General features: G+C 48.5%; 1 protein-coding gene across 1 annotated transcript in view; it reads left to right on the top strand.

Annotated features, from left to right (window-relative positions):
• Positions 1-208: 208 nt before the first annotated feature.
• Positions 209-17,490, top strand: part of ADPRS (ADP-ribosylserine hydrolase) — a 31,347-nt gene continuing 14,065 nt past the window's right edge. Inside the window, exon 1 of the mRNA XM_089689650.1 lies at positions 209-430. Coding sequence (XP_089545776.1) covers positions 277-430 — 154 coding nt within the window. The 5' untranslated portion in view covers positions 209-276. The remainder of the gene's footprint in view (positions 431-17,490) is intronic.

Here is a 17,490-nt window from a genome sequence, read left to right as displayed (position 1 = left end):
ACTCATCTCGCCGCTACACCGGCAACCCACTTACCGCTCATCTAGAATGTTATAGTCTGCCGAAAGGCCCGCCCTCCTGTTCGGGGATTCTTCTGAAACTCTCCTGCTCATTGGTGAACACATCGTGGGTGGTTCGGTCTCCTCCAATCAGCGCCTGGTGTTATACACACGCAGAAGAGTTGGTGGGCTCCGATTGGCTGTGTGTGGACGGAGGGTGGGGGGTCAGCTTTCGTTTCTTCTGTCACGGGCTGAGGCTGTGTTCGGGTCGGATTCATCATGCTGTCCGTTCCTGTGTGCCGCTTCCGGGGAGCGCTGCTAGGGGCGCTAATGGGGGACTGCATAGGGGCCTTGTTCGAGGGAGAGTACCCCGTGACTATTCCGTCCGTTAAGGCGGTATTGGAGGGTCTGGACAAAGCTGGAAAGCCGAAAGGTAGGGGCTCTCAGGTGTCTTCCCCAGCATGCGGGGACCCATTATTGCCTGTGGGCTCCCATGCCAGTAGAGGGTGTCACTGTATGTGTGGGGGCTCTGCTCTGTCATTTCCTTTAGTCTGCAGTAAGAGGGGAATCTTCCATTGTTTACACTCTCCTCACAGAGCGCTGTGTTCTGATGGACCATGTGTAGTACTGCTAGGGTCACCATCACAGCCATGTACACTGATCAGCCATTACATTATGACCACTGACAGGAAAAGTGAGTAACAATGATTCTCTCCTGACACTCAAATCACCTGGCAGGAAGGAAACATGGAGTCCCTGAAGTTGCTGTGTAGAAAGCAGAAAAAGATGGGCAAGAGTAAGTATTAGGGATGCACCGAAACCACCCTGATCGGCCTTTGACCTGATATGAAAATCAGGCCTTATACAGCTGCTGAAAATAACCCCGCCCCCTCGCCGTCTTCTTCTGCTTCTTAGCCTTACCGGAGAATCCTTTCAACTATCCTGGCGCTGGGCTAGAGATCAGTGAAGGAAGATGTCCTCCACTCATCTCTATGCTCTTAGAGGACCAGAGTGACGTCATGACGTCAATTCCGTATCCCTCACCTTGTAAACGAGGTCTTTTTTAAATTTATTTATTTCAGGTACTTCTATAGCGCTGTCAATTTACGCAGCACTTTATGTATTGTACGTTCACATCAGTCCCTAACCCTCAAGGGGTGTACAATCTAAGGTCCCTAACGTACAATCATACACATACTAGGGACGATTTAGACAGGAGCCAATTACCCTACCAGCATGTCTTTGGAATGTGGGAGGAAACCGGAGTATCCAGAGGAAACCCGCACAGGGAGAACATGCAAACTCCAGGCAGGTGATGCTGTGGTTGGGATTAGAACCAATGACCCTAGTACTGCCAGGTGTAAGTGCTAACCACATAGTCACTGTGCTGCCCATTATTTTTTTTTTTTTTAAGGCACTAGATCAATGCTTTTTTTTTTTATCTAAGGCTCCATGTACACGGGACACTTCTGAACAATGGAAACTGACTGCTGGAAAATGTAGGTTAAAAAAATGGCTGTTTAGCCACGTTTGTATACCACGTTTATGAGCATTTGCGTTTAGAAGCGTGTTTTTTTTTTTTTAAAGATTACCTCAGGAGACCTTCCAAAATGCCCAGATTGCACTGAAAAACAGTAAAAAAATTAACTATTTCAGACATTTTGAGAGAAATAGAGAGAGCAGAAGCAGAGAGAGCAGTATGTGTTGAGATTAGCTGTATTTTTAATTTTGTGGTGTTTGGATGTGTTCCAGCTCATTTCTGTGCAGAAATTATTGCAGCAGTGTCTAACATATTTTCTTTCATGCAAAACTTCAAAGTATAGTGTACCAGTTCCATTTGAGTACCCGGAAAACGCTTTGCATGCATTTTTCATGATGAAAAAAGGCTCCGGACAGCATCTGGAAATGGAAGAGTTCAAAAAATTTTCCAAATGCGTTTACACATGCAGAAGTGTTTTGGCGTTTGAAACGCTGATAAAATCTACTCCTGAACGCAAGTTTGGTGCGTTCAAAAAAACGACTGTAAACTAAACTGCCTGTAAACGACATAGTGTACATCAGTGGTTCTCAACCTTTCTAACGCCGCGACCCCTTAATACAGTTCCTCATGTTGTGGTGACCCCCAACCATAAAATTATTTTCGTTGCTACTTCAGAACTGTAATTTTGCAGTGGGAGGACTAGCGCCCCATCATTGGTATCAGTGGGAGGAATAGTGTCCCATCGTTGGTATCAGTGGGAGGAATAGTGCCCCATCACTGATGTCAGTGGGAGGAATAGTGTCCCATCGTTGGTATCAGTGGGAGGAATAGTGTCCCGCCATTGGTGTCAGTGGGAGGAATAGTGCCCCATCATTGGTATCAGTGGGAGGAATAGTGCCCCATCATTGGTATCAGTGGGAGGAATAGTGCTCCATCACTGATGTCAGTGGGAGGAATAGTGCCCCATCATTGGTATCAGTGGGAGGACTAGCGCCCCATCACTGATGTCAGTGGGAGGAATAGTGTCCCATCGTTGGTATCAGTGGGAGGAATAGTGCCCCATCGTTGGTGTCAGTGGGAGGAATAGTGCCCCATCGTTGGTATCAGTGGGAGGAATAGTGCCCCATCATTGGTGTCAGTGGGAGGAATAGTGCCCCATCATTGGTGTCAGTGGGAGGAATAGTGCCCCATCATTGGTGTCAGTGGGAGGAATAGTGCCCCATCATTGGTGTCAGTGGGAGGAATAGTGCCCCATCATTGGTGTCAGTGGGAGGAATAGTGCCCCATCATTGGTATCAGTGGGAGGAATAGTGCCTATCATTGGTGTCAGTGGGGGGAGGAATAGTGCCCCATCGTTGGTGTCAGTGGGGGGAGGAATAGTGCCCCATCGTTGGTGTCAGTGGGGGGAGGAATAGTGCCCCATCGTTGGTGTCAGTGGGGGGAGGAATAGTGCCCCATCGTTGGTGTCAGTGGGGGGAGGAATAGTGCCCCATCGTTGGTGTCAGTGGGGGGAGGAATAGTGCCCCATCGTTTGTGTCAGTGGGGGGAGGAATAGTGCCCCATCATTGGTGTCAGTGGGGGGAGGAATAGTGCCCCATCGTTGGTGTCAGTGGGGGGAGGAATAGTGCCCCATCGTTGGTGTCAGTGGGGGGAGGAATAGTGCCCCATCGTTGGTGTCAGTGGGAGGAATAGTGCCCCATCATTGGTGTCAGTGGGAGGAATAGTGCCCCATCGTTGGTGTCAGTGGGGGGAGGAATAGTGCCTATCATTGGTGTCAGTGGGGGGAGGAATAGTGCCCCATCGTTGGTATTAGTGACACAAATGATGGGGCACTATTCCTCCCACTGACACCAATGATACTTACCTTGCTGACCCCTGCTCCAGCCTGGGCTCGCTCTCTCCCTCTCCCATCTACAGCCTGCAGAAGCAAAATTTGCACTTACCTGTCAGCTGTCTTCCTTCTCTGGCCTCTCTCCTCTTCACTCGGTCCTGCAGCTCCCTCGATCTTCTTCGATCTGCGCGCTCTGCCGCTCGGCTCCTCCTCTCCAAGCTCCACCTCCTCGCCGGTGATTGGCCGCCTGTGTGCCTCTCCTGAGCTACAGTTCCGGTGGCCAATCAGCGGCGAGGAGGCGGAGCTGTTGAGTGATCCCGGAGGTGTGGCCAGGTTACAGGGGCAGCATATCATCCCGCCCACAGATCGCGAGACAGAGCAGCGGTGTCTCGGTTCCTAAGACCATCGGAAATATGTTTTCCGATGGTCTTAGGCGACCCCTGGGAAATGGTCGTTCGACCCCCAGGTTGAGAACCGCTGGTGTACATGGACACATAGGAAAACATTAGGGAGAGTTCAGGGGCTGCTGAAAAAAGCGCATAAAAGCTCATAAACGTGAGTTTATCAGCTGCAGTGTACATGGAGCCTAAGGCTTTGTGATAGGAATAAAAGTGATTTAAAAAAAAAAATGTAAAGAGACAGTGTAAAAAAAAATAAATAAGTAATTAAAAAAAAAGTTTAAAGTTCCCTGTCCCCCTGTGCTCCTACTTAGTGGTGAATGTGTATGTAGGCCACGCCCACATATGTAAACAGTGCTCAAACCACACATGTGAGAGCAAGAGCAATAATTCTAGCACTAGACCTCCTCTGTAATGCTAAATGTGTAACCTGTAAAAAAAAAAAAAATTTTTTAAGGCATCGCTTATGGAGATTTTTAAGTACCATAGTTAGGCACCATTCCACGAGCGCGCAATTTTAAAGCATGACATGTTCATCTATTCACTCAGCGTAACATCATCTTTCAGTTTTTACAAACAATTTTGGGTATATATTGTGGGGTTTTTTTTGTTTTTGTTTTGTTTTTTTTTGTTATTTTTTTTAATCATTAAAGTGTGTTTTTTTTTTTTTTTTTTTTTTTTTTCCCCATACAAATTGCGTTTGAAAAATATCAATTTTTAAAAACTGTCCATTTCGGTTTTCAGCCAAGTACATCCTATATTTTCGATTTCGACACAAGAATTCTCATTTCGTGCAACCACTAGTAAGGAGAAGGCAAACTGGTGACCAAGGCTCACTGATGACTGTGGGGGGGAGTGAAGATTGTCTCGCGTAGTCCAATCCAATGGAAGAGATACTGGAGCTCAAATTGCTGAAAATGGTAATGCTGGTTCCAATAAAGATGTGAGAACACACAGGGCATCATAGTTTTGTTGTGTATGGTTGTTCCATGACAGTTATGTTATACATTAGTGAGCCACATTCCAAGAAATATTAATTTCTCTATCACTGGTGCTGCATAGCTACAGACTGGTCAGGGTGCCCATGCTACCCCGTGTGTGTCCACAGCCAAAAGTGCCTACAAAGGGCACATGAACAGCAGAACTGGACCACGGAAAAATGGAAGAAGACCCCGACTGGTTTCTGGCTACACAGTCCCGTAAACTACAATGTGCAATGCCCTGTTAGTTCTGACACCTTGCTATCAGAACCAGCATGAACATTTCAGCCCTTTGGGCTACAGTATCTCTTCTACTGGACTAGACTACACTGCTCTCCCCACATGCATCAATAAGCCTTAATACACACACACGCACACGCACACACACGCACACACTTCTGGTCAGTGCTGATGATTTAGCAGCACACTCATCTCGTCTTTCCCTCTGTCCATTCATGTTATCGTGTGATTGTACAGTCTTTAGATAAGCTATATCAACCTTACACCATGGGTCCTTAATTAGTGAGTGTCACGATCGCAGCGTCAGACCCCAGACCTTCTCCCCAAACTCGTGACCGAAGGACTAGCCAATCTAAAACCGCGATGTGACGTGTGTAACAATGCCACGCCCAGCTGCACCCTGCACAATGAGTTTCCAGCTAATGGACGACAGATCGATGTGCCGTCAGCCTGAGCGATTGTTACTGGGTCAGGTTAATTATGCAATTAACCCTTCACACTGTCACCACCTCCTTTTTGTACAGAGAAAGAGGAAACTCAGCAATAACAGCTATAACACTATAATATTTGAAATAATCGTCTGCATAACACGGTCATAATGCAGGCCTGTTATACAGAGGGTTAAACAAACAGTAGCTTCTCTTTAGAGGCAGGAATTCGTAAATTGCAATACAGAGCTATAGAAACAGTTCAACACTTTCAGAAAGAAAGGTTTATTACTAAAAGGTCAAACTGGGGCAATAAAAATATTTACAAAAACATATATATATACATATATACAAAGAAGCACAGCAAAGAGATATCAGAGAGAGGTGAAAGGGTTAAGGTACTTGCCAAAGTCCTGGGTTAGCAGATCCAAGTTTCAGAGCAAGAGGGCACGTGTCTCCCCAAGTGGTATTGATGTTATCAAATGGGAGACTTCTTCAACTTCTAATCTTAGGCCTGACAGCCCAATTTGTAGTTCCCAGCAGGGGGTGTTGCTGAAGTCAAAGGACCAATACCCCGTTTGGGAGAGAACGTCTGGGCGTAGGCCTAAACTAGAGCCAAAATCTTTCATAACTCATATTTTGGCCCATAACTTCCCATCTGCACAAATGCCATTCCACCCGCGGGTAGATTATTATGCAGACAAGTCTGGGGATTGATTAGATATGAGTTATGTAATTCTATACTGAACGGTTCACGAGATCTATTTTTCTGCTTTCCTGTGTATGCGAGACGAGTCGAGTGACCCATCAAACTGTTCGGCTCCTCCTAGCCAATCTGACGGTATGTCTGGTTTTTAGGTTAGTTTCTCATATTCCAAGATACGAGACATAGGGGAGAAATGGATTTTGAGGAGTGTTATCTGATTCTGTCACCTACGCTGCATTAGGTTCATTAGGTCAGAATCTCTTTCAACTCCTGAGAAAGCTTGTCTTATCTCTTCCGAGGTGGGAAATGGCACAGGTTCTTGGGACAGTGAGGCACCTCGTGGCTCCCTGCTTGGATCTGGCCTGTGACACTTTTAACACACACACATCTGTCACTTTGCCTCTCAGAGTGAGGGGGGGGGGTAGAATGAGGTAATAACATGGCTACTCTTAACAAAATGGCAGACTGCGTCAGTCTCTGGTGTGCACGTTTGCGACAGTGAGGTTCTCAAGCATGTTCAGATCCTAGTCCGAACTTATCTGTGTGAGCCACCAGGAAGCTGCCACTGTATTGGGCCAATCATGTGGCCAGGACATTCTCCACCCCACATATATAGGTGTAGCTGCAGGGTTGGGAATGCCTCAGTCATTTATGACTGGATCTCTACAGTGACAGCATCCTGGTGCCTTTCCCAGATGGGTTCAGATTGTATTCAAGTATGCCTGAGCTCATCCCTGTCCATAATCCATAAACCACATGTTCATTAAAGTGACCACAGTAGGTGCAGCATTTAGAGGCCACACAAGACCTCTTACTCAGGAATTCAATACATGCATTATTGATTATGGTTCCATGGTGTGCTGGTGACACGTTCTTACCTATGCTGATTCTAGTCAATGTGCTGGCAGTTGTCACAGTACTCTCTTACTCCTAGCTATACCCAGGAATGTGTTTAATGGGAATATAATGAGCGTGCAATCTCTAGTAAAGGGGGCTGAATACAAATGCACGCCACACTTTTCAAAATTTTTTTCAAATATCTGAAAACTATTTATAATTTTTCTTGCACTTCAGTTTTATGTGTTACTTTGTGTTGGTCTATCAAAATCCCAATAAAATACATTTACATGTTTGGTTATAACTAGAGATGAGCGAATCGAACATGGCGAAGTGGAATTCGTTTCGAAGATCAGGAAAAATTCGATTCGCGTCGAATCCAAAAATTAGCAAACTTCGGATGCACGAATTGAATTTTCCCAAAAATGGCGGCGACATGTGTGGCGACGGAGCGGGGATCTCTGGGAAGGCGCGCAGACAAGGCGCGCTGACCCATAATGCATTCATTCATGACATGTGATCGCATTAGCCAATCAGCAGCCAGCCAGCCAGCACTGTGTAATGGTGGAGCTATAAATTGCGGCCATCTTAGAATTCTCCATTAGCCTCCGGTCATTCAAGAGAGACAGACCTGTCTGTATTAGGGACAGAGTTAGGGCCACAGAGACTTTAGGGCCACAGAATTGTTACTCAGGGACACAGAATTGTTACTCAGGGACACAGAATTGTTACTCAGGGACAGACACAGAATCGTTACTCAGGGACACAGAATCGTTACTCAGGGACACAGAATCGTTACTCAGGGACACAGAATCGTTATTGAGGGACACAGAATCGTTACTGAGGGACACAGAATCGTTGCTGAGGGACACAGAATCGTTGCTGAGGGACACAGAATCGTTACTCAGGGACAGACACAGAATCGTTACTCAGGGACACAGAATCGTTACTCAGGGACACAGAATTGTTACTCAGGGACACAGAATCGTTACTTTCTGCTTCACAACCACTATTGAATTAAAGAGTATGTCAGACAACACGCAGAGGAGTGGCAGAGGAGGCAATGTTTCAGGAGCGAGCAGACGTGGCAGCAGAGGAAGGGGTAGAGGCAGCACTAGTCGCAGCCAGAGGCCAGTGCTCCCGGTGTCATCCAGCGGTCGTGTCTCCACCGACAACCCTGCCGTCATCGATTGGTTGACTCGGTCGTCTTCCTCTTCCCAGGTCACCTCTGACACCTACAGCCAACGGTCGGTGGGTACGTTAGACACAACCGTTAGTTGGCATGGCCCGGGAGCAAGCCCACTGAAATCACGTGTCCTCTACCTGCCCCTGTCCTTTGGTGTTCCCTCACCAAGCGAAGTATCGCATGCTGTGGGCTCAGCCCCACTGTACAGTGAGGAAGAGCTAACAGAGGGCGGTCAGGAACGGGGGGAGACATCCGCCTCTTCAGCAGCCAGGCGAAGAAGTACTGGCGAGGAGAGTGGCTCGGTAGCCGGTCTAGAGACAGGTCTGTCTCCTGACCCACACGCAGCCGAGGGGGCTAGTAGTGACGCGGAGACCCTAATTGATGACGATGAGGCTGATCGCACTTGGCAGCCTCGTCGTCATCAGGCTATTGCTTCCGCATCATCAGGAGAAGAGGGTGGCAGCTTGGCAGCGAGCAAAACAGTCGGTGGGTTGCCCAGGAGGCAGCAGGGTCGCAGCAGTGTCAGTGGAGCCAAACGGCCACGGAGTAGAGCACCAGCTCCACTGCAGCCTACCACCACGGCCAGTAGTGGTGCCGGTGTGCACGGAGGAAGTAGCAGTCAGCCAGTGAGGAGTAGCGGGGGCAAAGTTTCCTACTCGGCGGTGTGGCAATTTTTCGTCAAGCCGCCCGAGGAAGTAAACGTAGCCGTATGTCGACTATGTGGCCAGAAAGTCAAGCGTGGCCAGGGGGCCCATGTTGGGACTACAGCGTTGCGTCAGCATATGCAGCGTCGCCATTCGGTGGCCTGGGAAAACCGTGATAAAGATATGGCGGTTCTGCCTGCCCCAGCCCCCGCTCCATCACCCGCTCCGTTACTTGCTCCATCACCCGACGTCAATCGCCCTCTATCAGCCAGTCAAGGCTCCAACACCTCTGCTGAGGGGAGTTGTCGCTCGTTGGCATCTTCCGCTCGTTCAGATGCTCCTTCTCCTGCTACTCCTCTTCACGGATTCCGTCAGCAGTCTTTCTTGGAATCCAGTTCCAAGAGACAACAGTTTGCGAGCACGCACCCGACGGTGCAGAAGCTGAACGTCCTCCTGTCCAAGTTGCTGGTGCTGCAGTCCCTCCCTTTCCAAGTGGTGGACTCAGCACCTTTCCGAGAAATGATGGCTTGTGCCGAGCCGCGGTGGAGAGTGCCAAGCCGGCATTTCTTCGCCAAAAAGGCAGTGCCAGCCCTGCATTCACATGTAGAAGAGATGGTGGGCCAGTCTTTGAGCATGTCGGTCTCTGCCAAAGTGCACGGCAGCGCCGACCTGTGGAGCTGTAACTACGGTCAGGGACAGTACATGTCATTTACGGCCCACTGGGTGAACGTGGTGCCGTCACAGCCGCACCAGCAACTTGGACAGGTCACGCCGCTTTTGCCTCCACGTTTGCACGTCCTTGGTCCAGCAAAGATGTCCGCCTCTACCACCTCTTCTTCCGCCGTGTCCTCAGCCGCCACCCCCGTGCCAAGTCCCATTACCCGACCAGCATATCACATGTGCAGGGCGCAACGGTGTCACGCTGTGCTGCACCTGGTATGCCTTGGCGAACGTAGTCACACAGGGGAGGAACTTCTGAGTGTAATGAACAGAGAAATCGACAGATGGCTGTCTCCGCGCAAACTGAAAATCGGAACCATGTTGACCGACAACGGAAAGAACATGGTGTCTGCTCTGCGTCAAGGAAGGTTGTGCCATGCGCCATGCATGGCTCACGTGTTCAATCTGGTTGTCAAGCGGTTCCTAAAATCCACCATCCCACTGCAAGACTTCCTTAAAATGTCACGTAAACTTTACATGCATTTCAGCCATTCCTACACCGCAAAGCACACCCTCCTTGAGCTGCAGCGGCAGAACGGAATTCCACAGCATCGCCTGATCTGCGACGTTGCAACAAGGTGGAATTCAACCCTACATATGTTAGACCGCCTTTACGAACAGCGAAAGGCCATCACCGATTTCCTGATGTTACAAGCGGATAAAGGTACTCTCCTGTGTAACTTAGATGTCAGCCATTGGCAGCTCATGCGTGACACCTGCCGCTTGCTCAGGCCCTTTGAGGAGGCCACGCTATTCGTGAGTCGGCAGGACTATGGGATGAACGACGTCATTCCTCTGTTGCACGGCCTGGAACAAATGCTGTTAACAATGGCTGGTCAGGGTGCGGTAGACGTGGCGCACAGATCTCAACGCCACATGACCCCTGTGGGGGCAGGACAGGAAGAACAGGAGGAGGTAGAGGAGGACATTGGTGCTCAGGAATTATTGAGTGAAATGGGTGGTTTTTCCACTCAGCGGACAGGAGTGGAGGAGCAGGAGCATCTGGTAGAGGAGGAGGAGGAGACAGAGGACCCAGACGCACCGTGGCAGTATGCTGTGGAGATGGAGGCAGGGAGTCCCTCGCATTCCTTGGCACAAATGGCCCATAGCATGCTTGGTTGCTTGCGTAGCGACAGCCGAATAATAACCATCAGACAGAGGGATGACTTTTGGCTGTCCACCTTGTTGGACCCTCGCTACCGTTCAAAAATGGTGGCCTTTTTCACACCTGCTGAGAGGGAGGCCAAAATAAAGTACTATAAAAACCACCTATGTAGTCAGTTGGTCTCTGCCTTTCTGCGCCAACGTTCATCCTCAGACACTGTGGGCCCTGTGCGCTCGCGTTCCGCTGCCATGGCAGCAGGGGAGGGGTGGGGTGGTAGGAGCAGTGGCAGCTCCACCAGCAGCGGCTGCCTCAGTCTGCAGTCGATGATGAGTAGCTTTCTTCACCAGCGCAGTGAGGAAACTACTAACCAGCCGCAGCAGCAGCAGCATCAGGTGGACCTGGAGCAGGACCTCAAACAACAGGCTTGGGCCTACTTGGACAGCACCCTGCCAACCGAGGTAGACAATCCCCTTGACTACTGGGCAACGAAACTTGACCTTTGGCCCCAACTAGCTGAATTTGCCCTTGAAAGGCTGTCATGCCCGGCCAGTAGCGTGGCATCGGAGCGCGTGTTTAGTGCGGCAGGAGGTATTGTAACTCCGCGGAGGACACGACTGTTCACCCAAAGTGTGGAGAGACTCACGTTTGTGAAAATGAATCAGGCGTGGATTAGTCTGGATTTCAAACCACCAGTTCCTGACACAACTGACTAAATCCGCCATGAATCATGCCCCAAACATGTTATTATTTTTAACATAGGCCTCTGTATGGCCTTCAATTTAAGCTGCTTACACTTCGCCACTCTGCCATGGGCCCCTGTACCGCCTCCTCTTGCTGCTGCCAGGTCCAGAGTGTGTCATGGGTCCCTGTACGGCCTCCCATTGCTGCTGACTTCATCGCCAGACTCTGCCATGTGCCACTTTCAGGTCTCCTTACACTGTTGGTGGGTTCCATTTTGTGATAGGGTGCTGTATGGCCTTCCATTGCTGCTGCCTCCACCGCCACCCTGCGCCATGTGCCTCTGTCGTCTGCTGACGGCTTCCGCTTTTTAACCGAGGCCTGTGTTTGGCTTCCGAATACTGCTGCATCCACCGCCACCCTGCGCCATGTGTCTCTGTCGTCTGCTCACGCTGCTGACGGCTTCCGCTTTTTAACCTAGGCCTGTGTATGGCTTCAGAATAATGCTGCCTACACCGCCACCCTGCGCCATGTGCCTCTGTCGTCTGCTCACGCTGCTGCCAGGTCCATACTGATTCATGGCCCCCTGTACCGGCTCCTCATGAACGTGGTTCAGCGGGTTTGCATCACTTAACGGCAAATCGTTGACAAACGCTGGGACGTTCAGTGTTGTGCGCATTAAGCCAGACACCAAAGGGCAGCACAGACCTGTTATTACTCGCTCAAGCATGGCTGAACAAAACCAGTCTCTACCACAAATTGGACCCAGACCTGCCCAGGGTCTCGTAAGTAGATTGCACGGAGGAGTAGAGTTCGTTATTGGAATTAACTGTGAGGGACTTTTAAACCTAGGCCTGTGTATGGCCTTCAATTGAAGCTGCTTCTGCTCCGCCACTCTGCCATTGGACTCTTGATAGTCGACGACTATCAAGAGTCCAATGGCAGAGTGGCGGAGCAGAAGCAGCTTCAATTGAAGGCCATACACAGGCCTAGGTTTAAAAGTCCCTCACAGTTAATTCCAATAACGAACTCTACTCCTCCGTGCAATTTACTTACGAGACCCTGGGCAGGTCTGGGTCCAATTTGTGGTAGAGACTGGTTTTGTTAAGCCATGCTTGAGCGAGTAATAACAGGTCTGTGCTGCCCTTTGGTGTCTGGCTTAATGCGCACAACACTGAACGTCCCAGCGTTTGTCAACGATTTGCCGTTAAGTGATGCAAACCGCTGAACCACGTTCATGAGGAGCCGGTACAGGGGGCCATGAATCAGTATGGACCTGGCAGCAGCGTGAGCAGACGACAGAGGCACATGGCGCAGGGTGGCGGTGGATGCAGCAGTATTCTGAAGCCATACACAGGCCTAGGTTAAAAAGCGGAAGCCGTCAGCAGCGTGAGCAGACGACAGAGGCACATGGCGCAGGGTGGCGGTGGAGGCAGCAGCAATGGAAGGCCATACAGCACCCTATCACAAAATGGAACCCACCAACAGTGTAAGGAGACCTGAAAGTGGCACATGGCAGAGTCTGGTGATGAAGTCAGCAGCAATGGGAGGCCGTACAGGGACCCATGACACACTCTGGACCTGGCAGCAGCAAGAGGAGGCGGTACAGGGGCCCATGGCAGAGTGGTGAAGCGTAAGCAGCTTAAATTGAAGTCCATACAGAGGCCTATGTTAAAAAGTCCCCCCAGCAGCAGCGTGGGGAGACGACTATTAGTCGTCTCCCCACGCTGCTGCTGGGGGGACTTTTTAACATAGGCCTCTGTATGGCCTTCAATTTTAGCTGCTTACGCTCCGCCACTCTGCCATGGGCCCCTGTACCGCCTCCTCATGCTGCTGCCAGGCCCGTAATCTGCCATGGGCCCCCGTACCGACTCCTCATGCTGCTGCCAGGTCCAGAGTGTGTTATGGGTCCCTGTACGGCCTCCCATTGCTGTTGTCTCCATCGCCACACTCTGCCATGTGCCACTTTCAGGTCTCCTCACACTGCTGGTGGGTTCCATTTTGTCATAGGGTGCTGTATGGCCTCCCATTGCTGCTGCCAGGCCCGTAATCTGCCATGGGCCCCCGTACCGACTCCTCATGCTGCTGCCAGGCCCGTAATCTGTCATGGGCCCCTGTACCGCCTCCTCATGCTGCTGCCAGGTCCAGAGTGTGTCATGGGTCCCTGTACGGCCTCCCATTGCTGCTGTCTCCATCGCCACACTCTGCCATGTGCCACTTTCAGGTCTCCTCACACTGCTGGTGGCTTCCATTTTGTCATAGGGTGCTGTATGGCCTCCCATTGCTGCTGCCTCCACCGCCACACTGTGGCTCCACACTCTGGTTTTGGCCCCGTGACTGCCCAAATGAGTGAAGTGTGCGGTGATTCTAAGATCGACGGCACTCATCTGCATGTCATACTGACTGACAGTATTATTTCTCTTCCCCAGCAGACTCCAAGGGCATTTAAATTAAAAGTACAGTGTTCTGCATTAATATAAAGGCTCTCTGAAGCCTAGAAACACCCTTTTTATAAGTTAAATTCGCAGCGAATATATTCGCCTCGAATCAAATTTATTCCGCGAATCAGCCGAATCGAATTTTTGAATAATTCGCTCATCTCTAGTTATAACATGACAAGATGTGGAAAATTTCAAGTGGTATGAATACTTTTTCAAAGCACTGTATTTTGAACTCAGACATAACTGTAAGATGCATCTCTTCTGTGAAGTGGCAGTTTTGGAAACAGTGAAGCTCTTTGGAGAAGTTGGAAGAGTAATGGAAATGCATTAAGTATTAGTTCCAGAGGAAGAAAAGATTAGATACTTTTTGTCATAAATTGTCTAAAAGATGTTACAGTAATGGCACGGTGTGACAGAATCAATCATTTACTCCAACTTATGCAGGCCATATCCGGGTTGAAAATCGGCCCATTTTCGCACCGTTAATCAGTTAATTGGTCGGCCGTTTTTTGGGGGTTTTGGCACATTTTTTTTTTATCGGTAAAGTTGGAAAAAATTGTCCGATTTTGCCGATCGCCCGATTTTCCCAGCAATGATGGGCAAATCGGCTGATCGGTTTACCGATTAAAAAATCTGCGCATAAGCCGTGACCTGCAAGAAGAAGAAAAAGAAGAATTCCAGTCTGCTATTATATTTGACATGAAAAAGTATAGCGGTTGCAACAATGTATCTATTTGTATCCGAATAAAAACATCTGTATCTGAAATGGATACAAATGGATACATTGTTGCAAACACAATACTTTCTCATGTCAAATATAATAACGGAGCTCTCTGCAAGGGACAGAAGTAATGATTAAATACCGGCCGTAGACGAGACGCAAACCGGCCGATTTTTTTTTTTTTTTTTTTTTTTGTATAAAGTGGCCGGTTTTCGACCCGTCTATGGCCTGCATTAGATGAGGTCTTATTTTACAGTACCTCCACTTTCCTTATCACTAATATGGCATTATTTCTTCATGAATTTGTCACAATACTGCCATACAGTAAAGAGTTTCCCAAATAATATCTACTTGAATTTGTTGCACACACCAGTACTAACACAAAGTGTTGCAGGCATTTCATGAGTCTGGCGCAAGGCTTCCATCTACATACATACCACCAAAAATGTGCCACAGATACCTTCTTGTATCACCCCTCTCATTTCTTGGTTTCCACCCTCCCACTACCATAAGGAGAACATGGAAAGATTTTCCTAAAACAAGCATGCAGGGCAAAGTTTCAAGACAAACTGCTTTATGGCTCAGGATAACCTCCTCAGAGCCTACAACTTTAATAGCAGCTGTTTTTTATTTCTACATGCAAATGGTAACATTAATTGTACTTCAGCTATATTGGCACTGCATTAAAGTAAACCCGTGTAGGGAAAAGCAAAAAGTTTACTTTGATGGGGGCCCCACAAGCTGCTTATATGGCCGTTACCTGCCAATCCAATTAGCCAAGAGCAAAGAGAAATACAGTCAGGTCCATAAATATTGGGACATCGACACAATTCTAACATTTTTGGCTCTATACACCACCACAATGGAATTGAAATGAAACTAACAAGATGTGATTTAACTGTCGACTGTCAGCTTTAATTTGAGGGTATTTACATCCAAATCAGGTGAACAGTGTAGGAATTACAACAGTTTGCATATGTGCCTCCCGCTTGTTAAGGGACCAAAAGTAATGGGACAATTGGTTTCTCAGCTGTTCCATGGCCAGTTGTGTTTTATTCCCTCATTATTCCAATTACAATGAGCAGATAAAAGGTCCAGAGTTCATTTCAAGTGTGCTATTTGCATTTGGAATCTGTTGCTTTCAACTCTCAAGATGAGATCCAAAGAGCTGTCACTATCAGTGAAGCAAGCCATCATTAGGCTGAAAAAACAAAACAAACCCATCGGAGAGATAGCAAAAACATTAGGCGTGGCCAAAACAACTGTTTGGAACATCCTTAAAAAGAAGGAACGCACCGGTGAGCTCAGCAACACCAAAAGACCCGAAAGACCACGGAAAACAACTGTGGTTGATGACCGAAAAATTCTTTCCCTGGTGAAGAAAACACCCTTCACAACAGTTGGCCAGATCAAGAACACTCTCCAGGAGGTAGGTGTATGTGTGTCAAAGTCAACAATCAAGAGAAGACTTCACCAGAATGAATACAGAGGGTTCACCACAAGATGTAAACCATTGGTGAGCCTCAAAAACAGGAAGGCCAGATTAGAGTTTGCCAAACGACATCTAAAAAAGCCTTCACAGTTCTGGAACAACATCCTATGGACAGATGAGACCAAGATCAACTTGTACCAGAGTGATGAGAAGAGTATGGAGAAGGAAAGGAACTGCTCATGATCCTAAGCATACCACCTCATCAGTGAAGCATGGTGGTGGTAGTGTCATGGTGTGGGCATGTATGGCTGCCAATGGAACTGGTTCTCTTGTATTTATTGATGATGTGACTGCTGACAAAAGCAGCAGGATGAATTCTGAAGTGTTTCGGGCAATATTATCTGCTCATATTCAGCCAAATGCTTCACAACTCATTGGACGCCGCTTCACAGTGCAGATGGACAATGACCCAAAGCATACTGCAAAAGCAACCAAAGAGTTTTTTAAGGGAAAGAAGTGGAATGTTATGCAATGACCAAGTTAATCACCTGACCTGAATCCGATTGAGCATGCATTTCACTTGCTGAAGACAAAACTGAAGGGAAAATGCCCCAAGAACAATCAGGAACTGAAGACCGTTGCAGTAGAGGCCTGGCAGAGCATCACCAGGGATGAAACCCAGCGTCTGGTGATGTCTATGCGTTCCAGACTTCAGGCTGTAATTGACTTCAAAGGATTTGCAACCAAGTATTAAAAAGTGAAAGTTTGATTTATGATTATTATTCTGTCCCATTACTTTTGGTCCCTTAACAAGTGGGAGGCACATATGCAAAGTGTTGTAATTCCTACACCATTCACCTGATTTGGATGTATATACCCTCAAATTAAAGCTGACAGTCTGCAGTTAAAGCACATCTTGTTCGTTTCATTTCAAATCCATTGTGGTGGTGTATAGAGCCAAAAATGTTAGAATTGTGTCCATGTCCCAATATTTATGGACCTGACTGTACGTGATATTTCTGTGTATGAGCTAGCATGTGGCTCACACCTCTTCTTCCTAATATAAAGTACTGGTGCTAGGCCCTCATCAATGTTGCATGAGGGTGGGGCGAGTGTCCTCGGCCCTGTATAAGCTCTAAATCAAGCGTCACTTAATGGCTCCAGACCGAGCCACTGTTCCATTCTGACCTGCGGTTGTGCCATTTAGGAGCCGCTTCTTTCCCACAGCCTCCACCACTGTTATTATAATAGTAGAGCAGAAAGCGGGAGACAGAACATTTTAGGACTGCGTGCAGGAGCTGCCAGGGCTAACTTTTCAAGTTAACCAGCAGGTGATTGGTTCCTAGCATGCAGGGCCACTCACCTGCTGGTTAATACAAAAGTTACCCCCGGCACCCCCACGCTCCAGCACTCCATTCAGTGCTGTGTTGTGCCTCCCACACTCAGTACAGAAATGTTCTGCCTGCCACTCTTTGCTCTGTCTAAGGTAGGAAGAGAGCGAAAGGGGGGCTGAGGACACTGCTCTGAGTGTGTTGTGTGTAGGGGGAAAGATGTGAAGGGGGGCAGTGCTGTGGGGGGGGGGGGGGTGGATGCCAAGAGGAAAGAGTACACAACCGTGTGTGTGGGGGTGAGGGGAAGCAGTGCTGTTGGGGGGGGGGTAAAATGT

Source organism: Staurois parvus, unplaced genomic scaffold, assembly GCF_062004578.1.
Source record: "Staurois parvus isolate SC_StPar_1 unplaced genomic scaffold, SC_StPar_1.0 ptg000488l, whole genome shotgun sequence".
Taxonomy (NCBI): Eukaryota; Metazoa; Chordata; class Amphibia; order Anura; family Ranidae; genus Staurois; species Staurois parvus.
This window is presented reverse-complemented; position numbering and strand designations above follow the sequence as displayed.